This window comes from Chamaea fasciata, unplaced genomic scaffold, assembly GCF_029207755.1.
Source record: "Chamaea fasciata isolate MVZ Bird 193981 ecotype frontalis unplaced genomic scaffold, bChaFas1.0.hap1 SCAF_9, whole genome shotgun sequence".
NCBI lineage: Eukaryota > Metazoa > Chordata > Aves > Passeriformes > Sylviidae > Chamaea > Chamaea fasciata.
The window spans coordinates 30,147,208-30,171,914 of NW_027094094.1; the positions used below are offsets into that span (position 1 = coordinate 30,147,208).

The following is a 24,707-nucleotide window of genomic DNA, read 5'->3' on the forward strand; positions in this document are numbered from 1 at the left end:
CTTCGAGCCTGACCCATTCTGTGAGAGCCCAGGCTGGCAATGGTACCCCAAGAGCCAGGCACCAGCATGCTGATGTCCCAGCCCTCCAGGGACTGGGAGAGCCAGGACCAGGTCTGCCATCTGCAGCACCTTCTCCCCAGAAGTCAGTTTGTTGGAGAGTTCAACAAAGGCACCCATCCAATCCATCCACCTTTCCCTACTGCAAAGACTACGGAACTCCCTGGGAATGTCATGTCAGTTTAGTCCCTCAGAGGCTTTTAGAGACACACTTCAGACCTAGAAGACACTGGTGAATTCTGTTGAATGCCAGCAAACAGTGGGTCTCCAAGAAGTCAGCTCAGAGACTCACAGGGACTTCAGCTGAGAGCTTGGGCTGCAACACCTGAGGAAGCCATGCAGCCACGTTCTGTAGCAGCTGTTACTGGTTTGTTGTTCTTTCCATGGATCTCGTAGTCATGCTGTGCTAATGCCATTCTAAGAGTTTTTCCTTCATTTTATCAGGAGGTGTAGCTTTCCTGAACTTCTGCCTGCCTTTACTGGTATGCTTGCCCTCAAGAGAGCAGGTTAATGATCTCTCATCTAGCACTAAAAGCAAATTTGAATAGTGCATTTTTGAAAAACAGATTATGAAGAGAAAGCCATAAATCAAGAGTGCCAGCTTTCCACATTCCTGTATACTTTAGTGCAACAAATAACTTCTGGAACAAGAGAAGTTAATTAACAAAAAACAAACAAAATGAAAAGAAATCAATTCATCATTCACCATGACAAGTTTGTTCACAGGATTAGAATAACTTACAAGACATAACATTTATACTAGAAGCTATAGATGCCTGGCATCCCAGGCTGGAATGGATGGTGGTGTGCTCTTTAGAAGCTGCAGAAGCAACCACAGTGCATTTGAGCTAAATGAGATCTTCATTCATGTTCCAAGGTAATGCTACAACCAACAAAAGTGTACTGCAGTCTTGCAGAAAGAACAAAAATTATGTAAGTACACAGCAGTTATCCATAAAGGGTATAAGAAGTTACAAAACTGACTAAATAAGTATAAATCATATCAAAGTTCTTCTATTCATTCCTTCCTCTTTAATCAAACAGTAATTGGAGATGTTATTGAACTCTAGAATTAAATGACATGAAAGTGCAACAAAACATTAAGTATACCCGAAAAAAGCCAATTTACATGATTCTAATAGACTGAACTTGCAAATTTATCACAAAATACCAAAGTATTAAGAAACAAATACTTTCAGTTTGTTCCAAAAATTCATATCAAGGCACCGACACTAGAATTACATTTCATTATAGATTAGAATTCACTAAAGGCTGTTGTTCAATGCAAAACCATTTTATAGTTGTTAATCACCTGAAAATATCAATAAGATCAAGTAACATGGACATTCAGGTGGCAATTCCCATGGTTAGCTGCCAGTTCCCAGATGCCAGGCGAGGTGGGCAGGACTTTGCCCTGCTCCCCACCACACCACTGAGCTAGACCAGGAGGAGACAGCTCGAGGGAAAAGCCTTGACATATTGCAGGGCAACCCACACCTCAGCTCTTCTCTCTTTCACTTCATCATCTTGGAGTAGCTTTTTTTAACCCATAGGTGCTTTAGGGAGGTCAAAATGACTGTTCTGGTGGATCAGCATACAAGACCCACAGGTTGCTGAACATTTTCCACCTCCAGCAACTTATTTTCCTGGCCTCTCTTCACTTTTCAATTTCTTCTTTGCTGTTTCCTTCTCTCCTTGTTTCTCTGTGAAGTGGTAGAAATTGGGAGAGCATTAAATGCTCAGGATATGGATAAATCAACTCAGAACGTCTGTCTTGAACGAAACAAAGTCATGGTGCAGTGGCCCAAGGCCTGAAAAGAGCTTAGATACTAACTTTTTTAACAGCCTGTGCCCTATCACACTCCAGTAGGATTTCCTCCTTCTTCAGAAGCCTTTTCAGGCATCAAATCAATGCATTAACTCCCCTTTCAAAGCAACACCTCCCTTATTTCTTTGATAAATATTAAGGAATATTTGAACTGAAAAGTCAAAGCACCAAAATTCACAGGATTAAAAGGATTAAGGACGTTATGAACTAATGCATCTTCTGAAGAAAGTGGCATAAGGAAGCTTCTTCTTGTAGATTACTCCGAAAAGACCAGAGGAATCATCCTCCTCTTGGATCTCAGGAGCAACACCCAGAGCCAGATGCACATAGGCAACAACAAAACAGAGTTGACACTTTCAGGCTGGAGAAGTCCACACATTTAAAAAAAAAAAAAAAAACAAAAAAACAAAACCAAACAAACAAAAAAAAAACCAAAAAAAAACCCCCCCCCAAAAAAAAAAAAACCAAAAAACCACCACACCAAAAACACAACAACAAAAAGAAAGAGGTCCATGGTGAGCCCCAGGGAAGGAGAGCTTCTTTTGGGAAATTGATTGCGAACAAACTCACTTCTTACTCCCTGAAACCATACACATTGGTTATGTGCAAAATCAAGATATTTACTGAGCTTTTTCTAACTTCCAGACTGAAATGCAGCACAGCCTGTACAAGTAGTAATTGCACGTTCTTCATACAGGTAAATGCCACATTTAGAAATTATTATTTCCATTTTACAGGAAGGAAAATTGAAAGAGACAAAATGACTTGCCAGTGTCACAACTCTAAAGCAGAATTAATATTGAACTAATTCTTTCTGAAATATGTGCTATATACTTTTAGATCTATCTTTCCTCTGAATTCAAAATTCCTTGGATATTTGGAAGGTCACATTCATTGTTTTCCAGTGTTCAGCAGCAGAAAATGAATAATTATATTTTAAAGGTTGGTTTAAGAGTTTTGTAACTTTAAAATTCATAGCCAAGACAAAACAAATTTTTTCATCAAACCAGTTATTTCCGCTACAAAGCCAACTTTTGATTTCCAGTTGTCTTCTACAGAGAGACCATGGGCTTTTCTTAATGTATCCTCCTTGAAAGCACAATTATTTGAAAGGTGAGGCCGCCCTTGAACACTGAATGGGACATAGAATCAGTGGGAAAGCATGATTCTTTGAAGACATCTATTTAATGCACATGCAAAGGCTGCATTGATCACCTGGAGGTACAAAGGTGGATGAGAATAAAAGTTGTGGTTTGTGGCGTTACCTCCCCAGCTCTACCACTAACATCCTGTATGGTGATTTATTCCATCTCCAACTATCTACAGTCACTCTCCATCTGTGTCTGTCAACTGACCACTCCTAATCTTTTCCTGTGTCTTGGCTTTTGCAGTTGTAAAAAGGCTGCAAATGTACTGCTATATTTACACTGCAGGTGAAGATAGCACCCCACTGTGTCCAGGTATCATCCTCAGGACTTGTTTAATACCATCCCAGCTGTTGCTACAGCACACAAACGAGGAAGGTTGAAGTTTACTGCATTTGTGAATCGCTCCAACCATATCTGCAAAAGAGAACGTTGTTCACAGGGTGCCACTCCATCAATGCTGACAACAGCAAGGAGCACTACTGAGCCTCCATGTGATGTTTCACAGTCAATTTATAGCCAAGAACAGATGAATACAGCATATTCCAATTCCAACCTCTCTTTCTGTTCCAGCTAATGAGATAGCACCAAAAAAACGGTTGAACAATTTGAATAAATATAGCCTTCAATACATTCTCTTCCTCAGAAGTTTGCTGACATCTTAAGATATCAACCTATCCCTACACAACCCCCGGCCCCCATTTCCTACCACCCTTAACTCTGCTGACTGAAGCCTTACACTTCAGTCAGCAAACAGAATTCCTGGGTACCCCACATCTGCTGTAAATACACAGTCAGCCAGCTCAGCCCAATGAAGCTGCTGGGGTGGGTTCTGCTGAGACCTGGAGCTGCAGAGATGTGCTCACTCCTTGATCCTACCCTGGGGTTGGCTACCTCAGCTGGGGATGGCACTACCTTCAACAGCTGCCACTGTTTTCTGCAGTAAGTGCAGCCTGAGGGTAAAGCATCATGAGACCAGCACTAGACCTTGGTATCAAACAGTCTGTCCCACTCCTGATGGGTTTACACCCTGTAGAGGTAAAATGCACAGGGTGGGGCAATAGAGATTACAAGGCTCTCAGTCTACACCTTTCCTTGAATGCTTACAGACTTAATTCCTAAGGTGAAACTCCATGGCCCTGCTTTGGCCTTATCAGATAATGTCTCCATCTAAAACAACTTCTTTGAATTTGTTTGGAGGAAAATGCTCTCAGTTTCTTCAAGGCACAGATGGAGGATGCCATTTCTACCCGTCACTCAACCCAGGTGAAAGCATTAAGAGCAAGGATGACGCACAGCAGCAGTGGTGTAACATTTTTGTGGCCATTCTAGCAATGTTAGATTTCCAATCAAGTTTCTTTCCTGCTTTTAATCTTGCTGCTGATGCCAGCTTGAGGTTTGGTACTTCCCAAGAATCAGACTGAGCTTTAGGCATATCTGTCAGCCCCTAACAGCTCTCTCACAACAAGTAATGCCCAGAAGACAGCACAAGAACTGAGAACAAATTTTTATTTAGTTGAGGGGATCCAGCTACAGAACAAAACACCAGAAGAGATGGAGCTTACTCAGAGCCTGAGCAGCCTCAGCAGTGCTGATGGTCCTGAAAGGCCTGCTTTACCTTAGGCTACACCCAGCTACAATGCTCCTTTCTCCTGTCAATCACTCACACATAAAACCTGAAACCAATCACCCTTAAAATTAATTAATCACCTTCCTATGAACCTTTACTTCCGGTGGTGCTTCCTCCCCACTCATACCTAAGCTGTATAAAGGCCAGTCAGAAAGACATTTTCTGCTACTGAGGCAGTATTAGCTAGAAAGAGTGTGTAGAAACATAGGCTTCTCTCAGGTGGGCTCCTGGCACACCAGCTTTGTGGATTATCTAGTGTGTGAGTATTTTTACCTAACGTTATGTGCTTGGCTGTTGCTATCTCTGTGTTTTTACAATCAGTGGCTTTTGAGGGTTAGCAGGTGGGTAAGACTAAAAAGAAAATCCCTAAAAACACAAACAGTCACATGAAGGCAGTTATCGCTTCTATGTCAGGCTTCTACCTCAGTTTTAAGATTTATTAAAGTTTCCCAGAATATTGTAGAGGAATTTCTGTGTTGGATGAATGGTGTTTAAGTACACGTCGTACGTTGAAGTACTTGGAACAGAAGTTCTATAATTTTAATATTCTGTACCTAAATTTCTTAATGTTTTTTTATTAAATTTCTTATGTACCTTAAAAAAAACAAACTCTTAAGAGCTGTACTGGTGCTGCAGTGTAGGAAGCTTCCTCCCCTCTGAACCCCTGGCTTTTCTATGATTTGTGTTGGGGTGGTGCCCTCTTCAAAAGCAGGGGCTCCTGTTAACAGCAGCTTTGGACAGAAATTACTTGGATGCTGCTATTGCTTATCCTGACATAAGTAAAACAGGTGATGGTTATGGTAAGGCAATGGTTTACAATGCTGCTTTACAATATGCACAATAAAAAGCAAATGGGAGATTCTGGGGTTAAGGAAAGGTCTAAAGCTGAGTAAGAAACAGCTGATTTCAGCTACCATTAAATGTGTACTAGATGGGAAACATGATACTGTTCCTTTTGCTTGTCTGGTGAAGAAAAAATATTAACAGGAAGATGATTGGGCCTTTCTGAAACTGATGTAGAAAGAGTATATTTTAATGACTTAGAAAAAAATTAGTTGCTTTTTCTTTTAGAAATTTCTGTAACATCCTTTCTCAGCCTCACTTACTATTCTGCTATCCAAATTCCTTTGCATTTTCTTACATACATACAAGTACTGGAGTATATCCCCTATAAAGAGTGCTTATCATGTGGTAAACACTCTTTAACAAACCTGTCTGATGAATATTTTTATGTGATTCTAGTTCTCTCTTCCTGCCAGCAAATTGTCTGCCAGTTGGCTCAAAACTGACACACAGATTTCTTTCCTGTATTCCAGCTGCCTGTCTTGTTGAGTTTCTGTATCAGGGAAAGCTAACAAATTAGTGTTAACTGTGTTCTGCAATTCAGTAATAGCTATTATTTAAAAATATTTATCCCTTTGGTAAGGGTTAGGTCTTAATATTTCTTAGTGTTGTCTGGCACAGGGTGTAAACAAATTATGTTACTGATTCTGTGCTGATCAAGCAGCGGTACTTTTGTATTTTTCTTGGCACTGTTATCCCAATTAAAATGATCACAAATTTTCTACTCGGCCAGTAACTTCTTTGACTAATTTACTGTTCTCATTAGAAGTGTTCCAGGGTTTGTCTGTCACATTTGTTCAGGCTACATTCAAAATTGGCCCTATAATGGGAATTGATTTAAGTCTGCCCTTACTGCAAGAACTGTAATGAAACATTGCATCTTATAATGACAATCTGAAAGGGCACAAACCTACAGAGTCATAGAGATAAGAGGGGACTTGCATGTCTCCTTGGCTTTAAGAGCAGTAGATGGTGTTTGGCTGTTGCTGTGTCATTTAATTGAATGAGAAGGTTGTCTTGGAGTCATGAACTAGTTAAGGCTGGAAGGAACCTCTGGACATTGTCTAGTCTGACCCCTCCCTGCTCAGAGCAGAGCTACCTACAGCAGGCTCCTCAGGGCCATGTCCAGCCAAGTTTAAATATTTCTTCAAGACTGGAGACTTGACTCTATCTGGGCAATCTATCATAGTGGAAAAAGTATTTTCTTAAGTTCAAATGGAATTTCCTGTATTTTTGCTTGTGCTCATTGCCTCTTGGCCTTTCCCTGGGCACCACTGTGAAAAGGTGGCTTGTCTATTTCGCCTTTGAAAAAAAATTCTAGCAATCACTGCTATTTGGATAAATAACACCCTAATTAGTACCAATTATTACACATTTGTTATTGATTTTGTGGCTCTAAAGGAATCCAGTTCTCTGTCCTCCATCTCCCTAAGTTATCTTCCACAGATTCCCATCCCAGAAGTGCTGAGACCTGCTTCCTACGTTTGTATCCTTGCTGTTGCTCCTGTAGCGCCTACTGGACAAGGCAGAAGCAGAAATTGGCTCTTCTTGCCCAGTTGGCTGAAGTTCAGCCTACAGAAAACTCATTTGTCTTCGGTAAATAAACTCTCTGAATGCAAGCACCAGCTACTGTAGTGTACAAACCAGGGAGATGTTTTTCTCACTGAGGCAAGTCCTAATTACAGGTAAAACTTAGAAAAGCATGCACTCTGTAGCACCACTGACAGTAAACATGACTGAATTAGGATAAACAGTTTTGGGAAGGATTAGTGGAGAAAGATGTGCTTAGCCCTCAGTAGTTGCAGGTATCTGCACTGCTGTTGTTCCCAGGGCAACTGATGCTTAATCACATCTTGTATCATTATTTTCCTGTTGCATATGACTTTTGAACCTGAAGCTTCTACTCAGGGAGATTAGTACTTTTGAATTTTTATCTATACAGGAACCTTTCTGGTCCTGTCTCATACTACTTTGTAGGATGATATGCAAGAATCCAAAGGAACAATCTGCTTTAGCATGTGGAGATTTTTAATAATAAAAAATGCTCATAATACAAGATCTACTGAAGAAATTTTAGCAAGGTGTGTGCAGGTGGTTCCCTATGAACACACTTTACAGGTCTGCAGAAGACTTGCCTCCTTTCAGTGAGTGGTCTGAAGATGGGCTTGCTCTTGCTCTTGAGTCCTAAACCAAGAACCTCCTGGGTCCCAGCAGGAGTACTGTGCCACCCTTTCTATGTTTACACACTCATCCTACTTTCAGAGTATGAGACCAAAATACTTGTTAGCTTAAATATTAGAAGTAGTCTAAGTGGGGCAAAATTAAGGTAACTGAAAGTAAATTAAAGGCAAAATTAAAGTAACTGAAGATATATCTTCTTTTCTTGGTCCTGTATTTTCCCCCTCCCTTTCATCTTTTCACTTTTAACCAAAATAATGTTCCCAGATCTTTGTTTTGGTGTTACTAAGTTGCAGCAGTAGCTACCTGTAAATATTCATTATTTGACCATACCTTAAAGAGATGATCCCAAATTACAAAAGATCAAGTTGCAGTTGTAATCATAATGAGATTATGTAGAATCTTCCCTGGTCTGGTCTGTATTTAAAAGCACTGCATTAGAAAAGGCCATCCAGCCATGTCTGATGGCTCTGTAATGCCAGTGGTTATTTACCTGAAGCAGACTTGACTGCACACAGCACTGACATGATTCAGAAAGGCGAAGGTCCAAGGCAGGGTGGTGAGCCAGCCTGCGTGGCTGGGCTGGGGAGAGATGTTCCCTTTGCAGGAGGAGGCCTTAAATGACTCTTATTAAATCTGTAATTTGTGACTCCCATATGCCCAAATGTAATGCAAATCCACTGTCTTTCTTGTTTGCAATTAATGTCAATAGAAAGATGAAATGGAAGTTCAAGGAAATGGTTGCAATAAGCACCACCTCAGAGCCTTGTGTTGACTCCAATTTTCTTACATCATAAATTGCTTTGAGCCCTCTAAGTTACAACCCAGCAACTTAACACTTGTGTTTCATGTTGCTTAAGTTAACTTTCTTTAGACGAAGAAGGGGTCTGAAAGCACAGGTTTGATAACTGAACCAATTGAAGACTGAACTAATTAATACAAGAGAAATTTAGTGGTGCTCACAGTTGTGATGCAACTCATGTGCAGGGAAATAAAGTGAGGGGAGATATTTGTGTTTTCTTTCCAGTATTTGCATAAGCTACAAGACTTGTTCCATGCTAAGGATGGTGAAACTTGAGTACTTGTTTTATGCCTATGAACCCAGTGGGTCAACCACAAACATTAAAGCCACTCAAAAGTCACTCAAAAAGGTTACTTTGTTTTTTAATTCAGCTGATCCACAATTGGTGCTCATTTGATTGAGGAGCATCCATTATTTGTGTAACTCGTGGTCCTATGTACTCTGGAGATCAGCTGCTGAGGTTCCTGAATTTTAGGTTGCACTTAAGTTTTGTGAGGGTTTTTATGATTCAGGTTTCATGCATCTTGATGGATTAATTTCCAAACTGTGTGAGAGAGGATGAAAAAAAGAGTATGTGGAAGAACTGTGTCCTTACGTGAATATTGTGTGAAAGGAAGCCAAAACAAACCAGCTACTGATTCTCATTTTTGACTTGCTGGACAGTGGCTCTTGTGTAAATTTTGACATCTAGCAGTTATTTCTAGCAACTTCTGGGAGACAAGGGGTATGCAAAAAAGGCAAAGCTCTGATTTAGCTCTGACAGAGCATCTTTGACATGAAGTGGATGATTGTTTCCTAGCCTCCTCTAGGCTACCAGCTCAGAGCAGCTACAGACACAGTGTATTTATGCCTGTTAAACCAGAAGTTCTGCCTATTGTTTTTCCTGCCTTCATCACTTTCCACTGCTCTAGTCCAACTATGCTGCACCAGGCTATTAAACACTGAGCATCCAGAATGTCTAGACAGGCTGAAAGACTGTCTGTGCTCTTTTTCTCAGAGTCAACTTTCCTAAGAACTAAAAGGCTATTTGGAAAGCAAAGGTGGCAGAGTTTTGAGTATGAGAGACAATTCTTCAGGCTGCCTTCTGAGTGGGTAGTACTACACAATGATAGGGATTTCTAGCAGTGCACAAAATTCGTGTGCAAACCTCCTGCTGCTCCCCAGGGAGGCTTCAAACCTTTGACAATTATTGCTAATGTATTAAACAGCTTGCACTTGTATTCTAAGGATACCAGACTACATAGAAATGTATTCTGTTACCTGGCAATGTTCTACTCAAATAACAGAGGAGAAAACAAAAGGTTGACTTCTTGCCACAGAATATGGGAAAATTCTTTTTTGTGGCAGTAAAAATGGTTTCTTTGCAGGGACCTGTGGACCGAGAGAGACATTTTGATGTGTATATCTGCTGGTTTTGGCAATGTTGAGCAAGAAGGCAAACAGAAGTGCCAACTTCTTTTTTTTCCTATGTAATCTTTATTTTCTTCAGTTCTGACTTGAGTCACTCTCGTTAGCAAGAAGCACATACTTGTTTCTTGCAGGGTGGAGATGAATGTTGCCTCCAGAAGCTTTGCAAATTGAAAGTTAGATACCATATTAGGGCTGTCTACTGCACACTCTGTACGATTGTGATACATATTATAGAAACATGCTTTGATTTTGCACCTCAGGACAAGCCTAAGAGGCATTGTCAGAGGTGGGGAGGAAGAGAGGACAGTCAGCTGGCACAGCAAGAGTTGTCCTTGTGCTTGCAGGAGTGAGGAGACATGGGTGCTCCTATCCAGCCATGCCTTTGTGGTCCATCCTGCTTCCCCTTTGCCTGAAGAATCTTGGGACACCTTGTGCTAACTCTCTTAACTTCCAGTAAGGGAGAACAGCATCCTTGTGGAAGTGTTTAATAACCTGGGCTCTTTGAAAAGAAAGTAATTTTTTCCTGTGTTAGGTGAGCCCTCCAAGAACAGACATCAACAAAACATTCAGACCGGTAGCTGGGAGTTTGAGAAGCAGCATGCGAGGAAGGTGCCTGGATCAGAGGAAAAACAACTGAATATGAGCACCCAAGAACATTGTGCTTTCTCTATTATTGAGAACAAAAGAGGGTGGCAGATTTACTACCTTATGCTGCTCGAACAGAGAGTTTGTAAAGTTAACAGAAATCTGGTTACAAAGTTCAGTATATGAAAATGCTGAACAAATTTGGAGTTAGAGCTAGAAATCTACCATAAAGCATTTAGGGACCAAAAAAAAAAAAATTCAAAGAAACCTGCAGCTTAATTCATCAAGAGATTGAAATGTGAGTTATACATGCATAAATCCTTGTGGAGACCCAATGAGTGTGAGAAGCATCTCTTACCTGTCACTTAAAGCATAGCAGGAACCTAAACTGGAAATCAAAGGCAAATTCAAAGTTTAAAAGCATGGGCCTGGTTTTCTAGAGGGAAAAAAAATTCACTGATGAAAATTAAAAAAAAAAATCCGATCTTCTGATGCCTTCAAATCAATATCCTTTGTTGGCAGTACTGCTTCTAGGAAACAAAGGTTATCTGACACGACACATGAATTAATGATTCTGTGTCCTGGGTTTAAGTTGGATGAAATGATTTGCTTTTCCCTTCCAGTTTTAAAATCTAGAGAGACCTTTTCCCCAATTCAGGGGAGAATGCAGCAAGATGACACTCCTTGGGGAAACAGAAAGCATAGCTCCAAGGGAAAAACAGATCAGGATATTGTTTAATAAAACAGCTTCCTTAAATGCATTTGTTGGTCAGCAGCTTTGACTAGACCTGTCTTGGAATGAGAAAGGGAGGCATAGTGGGGTCAGCTGGCTAAAGGCTAATTTGGGGTGGTACATAGGAATTGCCATTCTGCCTTACAGCAGAGGTTCCCCTGAGAATCTCTCCCAGCTAATTGTGCTGTGCTGCCCTGAGAATGTGGGAAAGAAGAAAAAGGAAACCTGATAGCCCAGTGTCCCTTGCTGGCAGCCTTTAGAGTTGCTGGATAATGTACGATGTAGTCCTTCAGCTCTTGGTGGTGATTATGCTCCTCTCAAGCTCTGTGTATGGGTTTGGGCTTTGCATTTCAAGAAAGTTGTGTTAGGCAAGGAATCAAAAGGACTAGAAAATATCCCATAAGGAATTCTTTATTCAAAGAAAGATTTGATAACTTAAGTACGGGGTTTTAGTTTTTTTTGGAGTTGCTGCAAAGGAAATGAACACTTTTTCTTCCATACCTGGGAGAGGCAGGATAAAAACTGCTGAATACTCCTTGACTCAGCTTAACTTTGATACAAGGAAAAGCTTCCCAGTAGGATAATGAAGGACTGGTAAACATAGTTAAGAAGATATGTCTAATTGTTGTTGAAAGGCTTCAGGAACAGGCAGGACAAGACAGCTGTCCAAATGACATGGGGTGATCCTTGTTTCCTTATACAGCAGAAAAACTTGGGGTCCTTTCTGTTTCTACGATACATTTTTTCCACCTCTTTTGAGCTGGTGGCAATGTTGAACAAGCACTGTTTAGCTGGAGACTATGACATTCTACAAAAAGATATTGTAGAATATCTTAAGAATATCTCTTAAGTGTTGCCAAAGAAGGTACATCTCCTCTTCATTTTAAGTAAAATCCATCAGCCGGTTCAAAAGGCAATCATTGTTCCCTGATAAAATGCAGCTGGTGTGCACATGAGCTTAGTCAGCAGACTATAAAATAACATAAGCTTTCCATAGGGATCAGAAACATCAAAAGCAGAAAGTGTATTTAAATACAATCTCTAACAGCTTGCTATAATTATTAAGTGTGACGCACCACAAGTAGTGATGGAATATAGCTGAGATGATACAACCCAGACAGGAAGGAATAATATGGCTTTGGTGCCCATCTCTGTCTATGGATTTCAAATCCCAGAGAGTGGATCATCAGATGCCAGATTGTGAAGCTCATCATTTAAAATGGGTCTGCTGTCATGAGGGAGGTGTACATTTACAGAAACATTCAGGTGCAGCTTTTGAACAAGTTAACAGCTTTAATGCTGCTCTACTTGGGAACATGGGAGAAATAACCATTTAAATCTCTCCACTGGACTGCCCTAGTGGGATGTGCTGGTGTGGTTACACTTATCCACAGAGTAATATTTGAAGGCCCACATGCAATACCTGTCAGACACTTCTGTCTATAGCTTATTGACACAGAAGCAAGGAAGTGACAGGTACAGCAGACCAGCTTTGTGAGAGCCTCTTGGGCTGGAAATGAGCTCCTCTGTTGCCTCAGCTTTCCCTTGTGGGGACTGCATTTTATAAGCTTTCAACTCCAAATGGAAGCAATAAGGTAGGATGGACATATGACTGCTGCCAGGAGAAAGTCTCAGACTGAGCTGTTCTGAACTTTCCCCTTCCGCTTTAGATCACGTTTCCCTTAAGAAAAAAAACCCTAATGGGTTGCTTTTATGTCTCTGCTAAGAAGTAACTGCAGGCACTTAACTCATTGCAACCCATTAAAATTTGATAAAACCAATCAGAAGTTGCATGATAAACCTTTTCACAGCGTGGTGGATTTTCTTTAAAATAGTAAGTAGAGTGGCCTTTTAATATTTGTACTTATAAGATTAATTGGATTCTGTCTGAATTGACTGCTGCAGTCAAAATGGGCTGGTGCTGGAGTGATGAAAATGCTTTGGTTTTATATTGATAAAACGGAATTGGATTCTGAATTAGGCTGTTCTGAATTGCTTTCAGTGTTCTGTCTCAGCCTTATCTGCTTTTCCTGTCCTACAACTCACAGAATAAACAGTGCTAGACATCATTCTTTCATAGTCTTGACAAAGAAGTTTCTGGGCCTGCTGCATTTGCTAATTTCTCTGCTTGCAAAGTTTCTCCTCTACTACACAGTGCAGTAATCCTACAACTCCAGCTAGATGCCTTTTTAATTCCAAATTCTGTTTTGCTTAAAATTCAATACTAACTGGAATTGTCAGGGCCCTGAAAGTCAGGAAACTGATGTCAAGAAACACCTTAAACCATGAATTTTACATCACGTTGCAGTTAGTGTTTTCAGGTTTTGCATTTGCAGGTATATCTGCGAACATGAGGGAAAGAAATTATTCAAAACCTAAGGTTTTTACTTGTTCATATTGAAGCAAGAGTTTTAAAAGGAATCTCAGACTATAATAAAACTGAGAAGAATAATAGTTAAACCTGCCAAATGGAAAAAAAAAAAGGCAGAAACATCCATTTGGAACTTTGTTTTTCCATTAAGTTGGGTGCTTTACATTCTTAATTTGGAATGTTAATAAATTTCACACAAACATTTCTGAAAGAAATAAACGTATGGCCTGTTAGCATTCTGTCTGTGTGCTTGAATAAAAAAGAAAAAAATTGATCCACAGCTGTATTAGACACCAACTGGCTTTGCCATGTTCCTCAACAAGATGCTGTGCTGGGAGGCTGAAATATGTGTGAGCAAGAAGTGGCATGTCCAGAATTCCAGGCAAAAGCTTCAGCTGCTTTGATTTCCTAAAATGTCCATAGCATTGCACAACACTCACTTTCAAATGAAATTCCATTAGGGCAGAAGGGCTTTTTATCTATAGATCAGAGCCTACCTTTGCTGTTGCTTCATGCATAGGAAAGGTAGATGAAGAGTTAAATACTTGAAGGTAGTATAAACCATAAATCTCAACCATATTAATTAATAATCAGTTATGGTAATAGCATCAGCTTAGAGTAGTCTAAGATACAGTAGTCTTCACCCATTCTGTATTGCTGTTTTAACAGATAAACTGGCATAATTTGTTCTGTGTTCTGATCCCAAAATTACAAATGTATGTGGTATGATTCAGGACTGAAAGAAATCTCTATTTTTTTCAAATTATTCTAGATTTGAGACTAATCTAGGATAGATGAATATAAAACAGTGAAGCTCAGAAAAACCCATCCCTGTGGTCAACCTACAAGTATTTTTAATATATGTGATGCAAGAGGTGCTGTCTTTGGGGAGCACATCCTTGTAATGCAGGGAACTGAATCCCTCTGTCACAGACTAGCTTGTGTCTTCCTAAATGTAGCTCATTCACTGATTGCACAGCTGCAATGTAATTAAAATGTTTGTTTACCTGTAAAAGAGGTGAAAGCTAAACATTGATGTTTGTCTACATACATTGTATTATACCAAAGAAGTAAGGAGGCTTTTACAAATGGCTTTTCAAACACTGTTAAAACAACTTACAGCAACTTTTAACTATATTAAGTGGCATTTGGAAGGGGTGTTAAAAATATCCTATAATGAGATATCTGTAAGTCTCTTCCTTACACAGAAATAGACATATGAGTAAGACACGCCAAGTTTGAGTAAGTACATGGCATGGCTTTAATTGCTATGCTGCTCCCTGTGTTTCTGCCATGTAAGAGCATGGATTAGCATTATGTGTGAACTGGAATACAGGGAAGTTCATGAGGCATCCCTGTGCCTGTCTGCTGAGGGCCCTGCAACCACCACCCAGCTTGTTGCACTGAATTAAATCTCAAAACATTCTGTGAAATAAAGTGTAATCTTCTGAGCAAGATAAATTACTCTTAGGAGCCATCTGCCTTTACCCTTTTAAAAAAATGTCTCTTTAAATGTAAATTTAGCTTTCCACCAGAGACAGTATTGCCATGGTAACAAACACAAGAAAAATAAATGTCTCTTAGAGGAAAACCACATTTTATTTTGTATAAACATATTCCATATAAAATAAATTATGCAGCCACGGAATTATTGTATATACAATCTCAGACAGTAAAAAAGAGTATCAGTCTTTTCCTGGAATGGTTCTCTGAGCTAGTACCAAACATAATTGCTTGCAGTAAAGAAATGCATTGTATACTTAATTTCATATGCTGTGAACTAGAGCTCTCATCTTTCAGTTTGCTCTGAATTCACTGGAATGCTACAAACTTCAGCAGCGCGTCAGGCAGGCAGCAGGAGTTTACTGAACTGGAGCCTAAAATGTAATCCCTGCCAGGTCATTTATATTACAAATGCTTTGCTGTGTGAATTTCCTCTGCACAGTCCACCACTGGAGAGGTTTGTTATTCAAAGGGCCCAGAAGCAGTGGTTTGGATTTCTCCTTCATTGAATGAAAGGAAGAATGCTTTCAGGTTAGGCCTGTTTTAAAAATAAGATTGATGAGTGGTGTGCTTTTAAATTGTTCACAAACAAATTCCTCTCCACCTCTTCCTGCATCACTAACCCCCTACAAAGGTCAGTGTGAGGAGACACCCAAAGTGGGCAGTATCATCGTTTGCAAGAATTTCTGTATGGTTAAAAATAATTTCTTTTTACATTGTCTACTTTCTCATTTCAGGCTTCAAATTTCACAGTATACAACTATAACTGCAGTTTTCAAACACTGTCATTGTTGAAATGTCCCACAAATGTTTATTTACACTGTTGCTTTCCCTCCTTTTGGCCTTTTGACTGTGTGTGGTGTGTTTGAAGGCTGCAGGGGAGTGAAGATGCCCATGGCTGGGTTTCAGTGGTGGGAGGAGGTAAGGAATTCTGGTGCTTGCCTGTGGAACAGAAACCATCCTGCATTTACCTGGCACCTCTCATCTGAATAAGACAGTAGCCTACACAGTTTAAGCTCTTTCTTCTTTCTGTATAGCAGGCAGGGAAACTGTATTATCCCCACTTAAAGATACGTTAAAGAACTAATTTATTCTAGAGATTGTGACACTGACTTTGGCATGTCATTTAATGTGAGAGGCAGCAGGAATGGTGCTGAAACTGTAATCTGTTCTTTCCCTACCTTAGCTGCTGAGTGGCATGTTCAGTAGCATCAACATCTATCACTTTGGATATTGCTCTGTTACACTCCTTGAAATCAGAAGAGCAAAACGGAATGTTTTCAGCGATGGCTTGGGCAGAACTTCATACAACCTAGTCTTCTGAGAAAAGAAAAAGCTGTCAGTTTCAGCAAAATATTGTCCTTCTATGTGTGTAAGCAGTTCTGCAAGGAAGTGAAAAACTAATATGCAGAGATGGATTGCAACGGATTAACTAACTAATTAAGGTATCAGGGAGCAATCAGCTTCTCCTGCATATCTCAACCTGCCAGACCGTGACCTTGGCAGGAGTACCTGGACTGGGTTACACTGTGGACTGCTGTGTCCTGCTTGCTCTTGGGCCTTGGGCAGCAGCCGGTAAAAAGATGTGTAGGGGAAGAAACAAAAGTAACAAGGCAGGCAGGCATTAATACACTAATACTTACTGTACCTTCCTGGTCATGTGCAGTTTTGGATTAACTGCATGTAGCAGTCTGTGTGGCCCACCCAAGAACGCGACCTTAAATAGTGTTTGGAGTGCTTGTCATCAAGCGCAGAGGAGAAGGAGCTCCTCGCAGCGCCTCAGAGGGGTGCAGGGAGCAGGCTGGCCCACACCCGGCTCGGCAGGCAGGGCTCCAGCCGCTCTCCCCGGGTGACACACGGGGTGACACCCTTATCCAACCCCACCAGCACACCAGTGGGGCAGCAGGCCAACCTGAGGTGATCTCAGTGCATGACACCGATGTTTTGGCTTACCAAGTACCTTACAGCACTGCGAGCACACGGGGAAAAGATTAAGGCGAGGGGTGAGCATCCCCACCCCGCTTATTGCTAGAGTTTGTCGCTATATTTCAAATACAGAAGGGGAGAAAGGCGCCTTACTGCAATGTTAACGAACCTCTTTGTGCTCCTCTCTCTCCCGGGTTCCCTGCGAGGGGCTGTATCCGTGTGGGGGGTCTGGGAAAGACGCCCCTAGTGCTCAGACATGTCCCGGGCGAAGCGGCAGGAGGAGCGGGCGCCTTTCCCAGGCCCGCCCGCCCCGCCGCGCGCGGCCCCAGTGCGCAGGCGCGCGGCCCCCGAGCCAATGGGGCGGGGCGGGGCGGGGCCGCGGCCATTGCGGCCCGGCCGGCTGAGGGGACGCGTCGCCGCCGCCGCGATGGTGTCCTGGATGATCTCCCGAGCCGTCGTGTGAGTGCCGGGTTAGGGCTGCGGGAGGCGGCTTGCTTCCCGGGGCAGGGGTGGTGGCGATGAGCGGGGGGCGGCGGCCCTTTTCTCCTTGCCCCAGCCTCGTGAGCCGGGTGCTGTGCGCTCCCCTTGGGGCTCTGTGTGCCTCAGAGGGTCTTTTTGCTCCCCAAAACCCCCGCAAGAGCTGCACCGAGCGGGTTTAGGGTTAGTCCGTGTCTCCTGCTCTTGAGTGCGTGTTTCACGGCGCTGCGGGGCCAGCCAAGGCGCGCTGCTTGTGCCTGTCACGCACAAATTGCAACCCGTGCTTGTAAATGGATCCTGTAGTAACCTATAAAACTAACCTATTAAATCAGGTAACTTTTCCTTTTTAACCTGTGGCAGAGTTGAGAGAACTAGAAGAAGGCTTGCGAGTGTGAGACGGCGGTCTGTGCCGAGTATGGGTTATCAGCCGATGAGGTAGATGGGCAGTGTTGTTGTATGCTGGAGTTGATAAACTTGAGTTTCTGAAAGCCAGAGAGGCAACCTGTCTTGGGCGAGAAGCATCATGTTCCGTGTTGTGTAAGTTCTGCTTGAGAGAGAGTAAACTGCAGTGCAACCTCTGATTTTTTTCCCTAGGCATTGTACTATTCCTTCCAGAAACTGATGAGTTATTGCGCTCATTTGAATAATACTCCCTCATAAAGGTTGAGTAATATTTGGGCAGCACAATCTTCCTCCTTGCTGGGCAGCACTGTGGCTCTGGGGTCCTCAGTGCTTATCGGGTCCTTTGAGCTGAGATTTGCTGTGTGTGAGCTTTTGCCAGGCAGATGAAGTGAATCTGCTCACAAAGCAGTCCGACAAACATCCGAATTCGCATAAAATATGTAACAGGAGTGTGTGGCGCACAGCCGGGCATAATAAGATTTTCCTGTGACATCCCTGGTGTAATTTCATCTGAAAACTTTGTCAGGAAGCTTTCTCATGCTGCCACGTCTGTTTTCCTGCTGCAGTCCAGCCACCTAGATAAGCAGCAGTCCTTCTCCCTCTTGCTGCCCTCCCTGAGATTTGTCACATAATTGCGACTTGGGAAGCAGAACATCGCGTTCCAGAATTGGCAAAGGACGACAGGGGTTGGGAAGAGAGTCTGTGGGAGGAATTGCTGCTGGTGCACTTTGTCAGCGTGGTCTTCCCACAGGCTACACACGGTGCTATAGGCAGGAGACATGCTCTTGCTTTCTGTACATCAAATGGAGCTGCTCGACCTGTTCCTGCTTTGTTACGTAAGAGCACCCACCAGAAAATTCTTACTTAAACTCCTCAGACTGGTTGGTTTCAAGGGAAATGGCAGCGGTGCTGAGGACCTTAATTTCTGATCACCAAGTTCTTGTAGCTAGTTGAGGTTTTTTCCCATCCCTGAGTTCCTAGGTTTTGTATTTGCATAAGTTAAAGTCCTCCATGAGCTGAACCAATAGGGAATGAAGAGAAGAGCTACTGTTCTCCACAGATTTATTGCAAAAGGCAATAAAGGATAATGTGCTGTGCAGTTCCGTGTAGTTCGGTTTCCTTATTGCCATTGGTCACTTATCTGTGTGCCCTAATTATTTTTGCTAAAAAAGAAGTCCTAAATGTTATTTATAAATCTTTTTCACCTTCTTGTGTCCTTGTTTCCTAGATGTGGGTTTTAAATAGTTTGCCGATGCTCGGTTTCTCAGGAAGATGAAAGTGTTCAATGAGAATTTGGACAGCTTTGAGATTACTGTTTAACTTTGCTAAAGAAGCAAAATTCATGTAGAAACAGAAGGTGAGAAGTAGCCCTGAAGCAGATGTGGTGTGACATGAGAGGTCTTAATTTTAGTAGTCTTGAGAATGTCCTCCTTGTCCTGTTTTCTCAGTGTCCATTATCTTCCTTTTTTGATCTGTTTTCCTTCCTGGTCTCTTCTCAGATGTGCCTATTTCAGTGACTTTGTGTCTCTGAATTGCTTGTTTAGAGTATGGAAGGTGTGTACTGTCTTTCCCTTCGAAGTCCTGAGAAAGGTTGCTAAGTCCTATGTAGCTGTGAAGGTCTGAGGCTGTTGTGTAGCATTTTGGTTCTGATGCGGTGACTTCCTGGGACGTATGTCCACAGCATGCCCTGTTCTGTGTGTGCAGCAAGAACACCTCTCGTCTTGACTGCTGATGGAATGGAGCAGCAGTTTTTCTGTCCGTGGCAGAGTTCTCCACTCCTGACTGACCTCCTATGTTTCAGGGCCAAAAGAGCAGCAAAATATTAATTTGTAGGTGTGTTGCAGTGCCCTCTGCTGACTTGTGATGTGGTGGGCTTGTCCTGACATGTGTGTCCCCAGCAAACTGCCTTCTGATTCAATCTGAGACACTGCGATTTTGAATTCATTAACTCCACTCTAAGAGTTTGGTTAATGCTTTAAGGAACTAGGGAATGGAGCTAATAGAGAATTTGAATTTTTAATTGCATGTGAATTGTCTTGAGGAGTCATGCACAGGAAAGAGGGAGTGGTTCAAATTCACTGTTCCACATAATAATCTTCAGCAGAACTTTGTTCTAATGAAATCTTTTCCCTTTGCTCTATCAATGCTATTATTCTTAAGTATTTAAATTTGTGAAATACCTTGTACTAATTGCATATCTTTCTGTCAAGAAGCAGAAGCCTTGAAGTGCATAATTAAAACATCTTTCCATTTGCAAGTTCTGTGTTCATTGGGTGCTGTTGTAGTAAGTATAGCTCATTATTATTTCTAAAACACACGGGCTGTTGCAACATTTTTTGGAATGTTTACTGCAAGGTTTTTGCTTTTTTTTTACTTAACAAAACCAACAAGAAGATAATTTATTTCATTCGGGGTCTCAGAAGACTTCTGAGTGGCACATCTTGTTCTTAGTCTTTATTGTTGGAAATACATTTTTTTTAATTTGTGACTGCTCACCTTGTTAACTTCAAATAGAGCTTGGGCCTGACTTTTAGTCTGCTTGGGTTGCTGGTTCTTCTCATTTGTAAGGTCTGAGTGATTGTGTACACATCAGTTGCTGAGACCGTATTTAATAGTAAACACACTGAATACTTGTCAGTCACAGCCTGGTATGGATGAGATCAGACCATCCTCTTGTGCCAAGCAAAGATGTGAAAGCGTCCTAAATACAAAGTAGATGGCCATTTTGTTCTTGCAATCTGTTAAAGCAGACTGTCTGCTGTAATCTGTTAACTTTTTTCCCTCCTCACTTAAAAATGAAAGTTCCCCCATCTGTGTTGCTTTGCAACACGCTCTCTCCCTTCACGTTTAAGTACGTGGTTTGTTTCCAGTTAAGTAGGTTAGCATCCGTGAATGTTGGAAGGGAAAATTGCAGTGCTCCACAGAGGGATGTATTTGTCTTTGGTACTAGTAGTTAGTTTTCTGTTTGCTTGTCTTTATAATGTCTGTCTTCTCCACCCCAGTTTTAGAGCATTGCAAATATTCCTTGATTCTGATATTAGATTATAACTAAATACTTTAAGCTGGACAAAGACTGTCTTGGGGACACAGGAGGTGACCTGAAGCTAGCTAGTGGTATTAGTCTCTTTCAGCCTTTGCTGCTTTACAGATTGGAGTTCTTTCTTTAACCGTAGTTTCCATTATCTTACTCCACTTTTAATGCTTCTGTTGTTGTTTGACATTTCCAGATGTCCAGCTGCCCCTAGAGTTACTCCGTATCTGAGAATGGGTGGCTGGAGCCATAGTTTGTGTTGATTGGGTTGTTGTCAGGAATGCCTGGCTTAGCACGTACGTGATGTTTTATGTAACTGCATATGCTTTGACTGTAAACCTAGATTGTGTCTTGTTCTTGGAATACAATTTTTTTTAGTTAAAAGCATGAGCTACAAAAATATTTACCCTCTAGTTTGCTAATCAACCTGCTGTCAAACATGTCTTGAAGTGATCACGGCTCACTGGGTGGAATCAAGTAACAATAACACTGTGTGTGTGGAAGGAATAGTTGTAATTTAATAGCCTAATCTTCAGGTCAGAAGAGCCATTTGTGGGAGAGTTTCTTTGACTGTTTGTAGCCTGCTCTCTGGCACGATGGTTGCAGCTGAAGTAAGAAGGATGCTGACTGCTGTTGGATGCTGAATTTCTGATGCTGTTCTTCAGTTTAAAGGCCTATAAATTGCTGCTGCACCTGTGGGGAAAAAGGAGTTGCTGTCATTGTGAGTAAGTGAGATGTGCTGCAATGTCTGTCTCATCACAGAACTGGAATGAATCAGTGATCGTGTCTCAGTTATCCTTGGTATTTCATGCTATGCTGAAATAGATCTGGCTGTCCTTTTGTTGGGAGGGGCTGTCCTGCCCTTTGCCCTCTCCTCATTCACTTTCCACAGGATCCAAACGTTGCTCTGTGACCACTGTGTAAGTCTGGTTGTTTTGTCAACTAGAATGAAAATCAGCCTTGGCAGAAGTTAATCTTTTGTTAGTTGCAATGAGCTGCACCGGCTCATGCTGCTGTTGTGTAGTTGCTAGGTGAGTGCTGTGTTGAGAATGAAAGGTTTCAGGACAAAACCAGCATTATTTTAGGCTTTAGGGTATGGTTAAAGTGTGCTCTGAAACTACATTCTTTGCGTTCACATTGCTGCTTATTCTTTCTTCTTGTGAATCTAGTTCCAGTAATAACAGTGCAGCTGTTCTAATCAGTGTGTCAGATTTTTTTTCAAGGGTTTTCAGTTTCATGGGTTGAAATCTGTAAGCATATGTAAGTCTAGGGATTATGTGTATTGTTCTGACTGTGTGAAAGTTTAAAATCATTTACATAATTGAGCAATGAAATCATCAGAACACTTCTCTCCCCTAGTTCAGCTTCTCAGTGAGTCTTAATGTATACAATGAGAAGTTTCTGCTCGCTTGTATGTGGCTTGTAACACCCCTTGAGTTAGTACAATGCAAAATGACTGTCTCTGACGACCTGTGAGGAAGAAGTGCCCCTACTGCTTGTCTGGCACACCTTGCCTTAAATCAACATTGGCTCTGCAGCCTGGCTGCTCCTTTCTCTCCCCCGTGTGCAGGATGGTGTAGGTGCAGAGCCTGCGTGCTCAGTGTGCCCGGCCTGCGGCAGGCGGGGGAATGAAACTTGCCCAAAACAGATGGAGCACATCTAGAGGTGTCCTGTGGAGTCTGACATTCTTACTTAATGCTCTTGGCATGTGCTCTGTTACAAAGTGTGCTGAAACCCATAGGAAGCGATCGCAGCTCATGGGTGGAATCAAGTAACAATAACACCGTGTGTGGAAGGAATAGCTGGAGCTTGGTAGCCTAATCTGTGTTAGAGATAAAGAAATACCAAGACTTGCATGGTCTGGCACGAAAGGATGTTTCTAATTAAAACAAACAAGCTCCACTCTCACAGTGTTCCACGAACCGATGCCTGCTTTGAGAGAGCACACTGTAGGCTATTGAGCATTTCTGCAGCCTTGTCTTTCCTGGGTTTGTACACACAGGCAGCTCCTGATCTGCCTGTGTAAGGCTGAGGAGGATCCTGAGCCAAAGTTTGATTTTTTAAAAAATGAAGTTTCTTTGGTTTAATAATCTTAATATTTGATAGAAATTATCTTCAAAATGTGTGTAAAAACGTATCTAGCAAAGTCCTCTGTTTCAGTGTTCCATGTGTTAAGGAGCTTTCTCTGAGCTTTTTGATCCTTTGTATTCTGCTTTTGAAATTCGGAATTTTTGAAACCCGTGAAAGCACTAGGGTTCTACAGAAGAAAATATTACTTCTGCCAACAGTACAGTCCCTCTGTTGTCAGGGCCTGCAGGCTAGATCGTAACGATTTAGTGCAGTAGGAATGAGATGAGGTGAGGAGAGTCTAGGCAGGAAAGGCGATTGCATTTTTTTGCTGGCCAGGATGACTTCAAACATGACTGGCCTCAGTGGCACAGAACAACCAATCTGACAAGATGGTTTTGGCTATGAAGGAAATAAAACACCCCACAGAGGCTATCTGTGCACTTAGCTTCTTGTCAGCCATCTCTGTTGCTTTGTTGCTCAGTTTATCACTGACAAAATAATAGGGTGTTGCTTCTGTTTCTCTGGTGTTTCCTAGCACTCTGCAAGCATCAGCATGGAGGTGGGTTTAACTAGATGAATGTTTATCATCTTTGGAGCATTGCTCATGCACCCAGAAGACAGTTGGAACTCGTGTTTGATGTTAAAAACTAGGTGCAATTTACTTCAAAAGCCTGCAACCTGACTTTAAGTGCAAGGATTTCCCAAGCAGAATTTTTCCTGATGTGAGACGCTTGACATAACGCTGTGCTTTTTTTGTGTTAGAGCAGTTGGAACTTCCAGTGCTCAAACGGGAACATCAGAAAACAGTTTGTGCTTGTGCCTTCCTACCACTGTCTGCTTTTGTTATTTCCTCCCCCCACCCTGAGTTGTAACTCATTAATCAAAACTACGGAAAGGAGAGTGAGGAAGATGGTCACTAGCTTAAAGACATCCAGATTAGCTTTTACAGTACAGTAACATCACCTTAAACTAATATAAAAACCCCAAACAATTATTATTTGGCTTTGTGCTGTCATTATTCACTTCTGTCTGCTAATCTTTTTTTCTTTTTTTTTGTCCTAGATTAGGATTTTGTTCTAGAACACATAATTTCCTTTATGTCTAAAGGCACGTACTCAGCTGCAGTGTATTTAGTATTAGAATGTTTTGGAAGCTGTCCTATTCAAAATTTTCAGCAGTGAACAGTTTATGGTTCACTTGGTAGACAGTATATCCACAGAAACATAAAATGTGTTGTACATGACTGCTTTGGCAGTCATTGATTTGCTGCAGTTGCAATGTAAGCAGTGTTGGTTTTACTATTCTACTTACAGAACTTTGAGGGGTAGATTTTCTTGTCTAAAAGTTACCCTTGAATGGTTGAGACAAAATGAAATTTACATTTTTATAAAGAGGATAATGTGAATTGGGCTAATTATCTTACATTTGCATTTGGAAAATAACATTTCTGAAAAGGCACCTTTTTTTGTATCTTCTGGTTTCTTAGCCCATTTACATATAACCAGTGAAACATTCTTGTGTTAATAGAATTCTTCTCAATGATTTTTTTTTTTTTTGGTTAATCAGCATAATGTGCTTCATTTGCTTTTGAGAGCAAAACCTAACCCTCAAACTAATTAATGCATGAGAATCTAAAGAAAAACCCATCAATGATTTGGGTTCAAGAGGGAGGAAGTTAAGATATCTTTTAGCACTGCATTTTTGCCAATAAGGTTA

The 24,707-nt window shown here is 41.5% G+C and overlaps 1 protein-coding gene across 3 annotated transcripts in view; it reads left to right on the forward strand.

Annotated features, from left to right (window-relative positions):
• The first annotated feature begins 4,829 nt into the window (after positions 1-4,829).
• REEP3 (receptor accessory protein 3) overlaps positions 4,830-24,707 on the forward strand; it is a 52,416-nt gene continuing 32,538 nt past the window's right edge. For 2 of the 3 annotated variants that reach the window (XR_010722329.1, XM_066191693.1), the window contains exon 1: positions 17,409-17,470. Coding sequence is in view for 1 of the 3 variants with exons in the window: in XM_066191693.1 (XP_066047790.1) it covers positions 17,439-17,470 (32 nt within the window). In the remaining 2 variants the exon portion in view is untranslated. Of the gene's footprint in view, positions 4,920-17,408; positions 17,471-24,707 lie in introns of those variants that run through there. The other variant, XM_066191694.1, reaches the window with a different exon arrangement.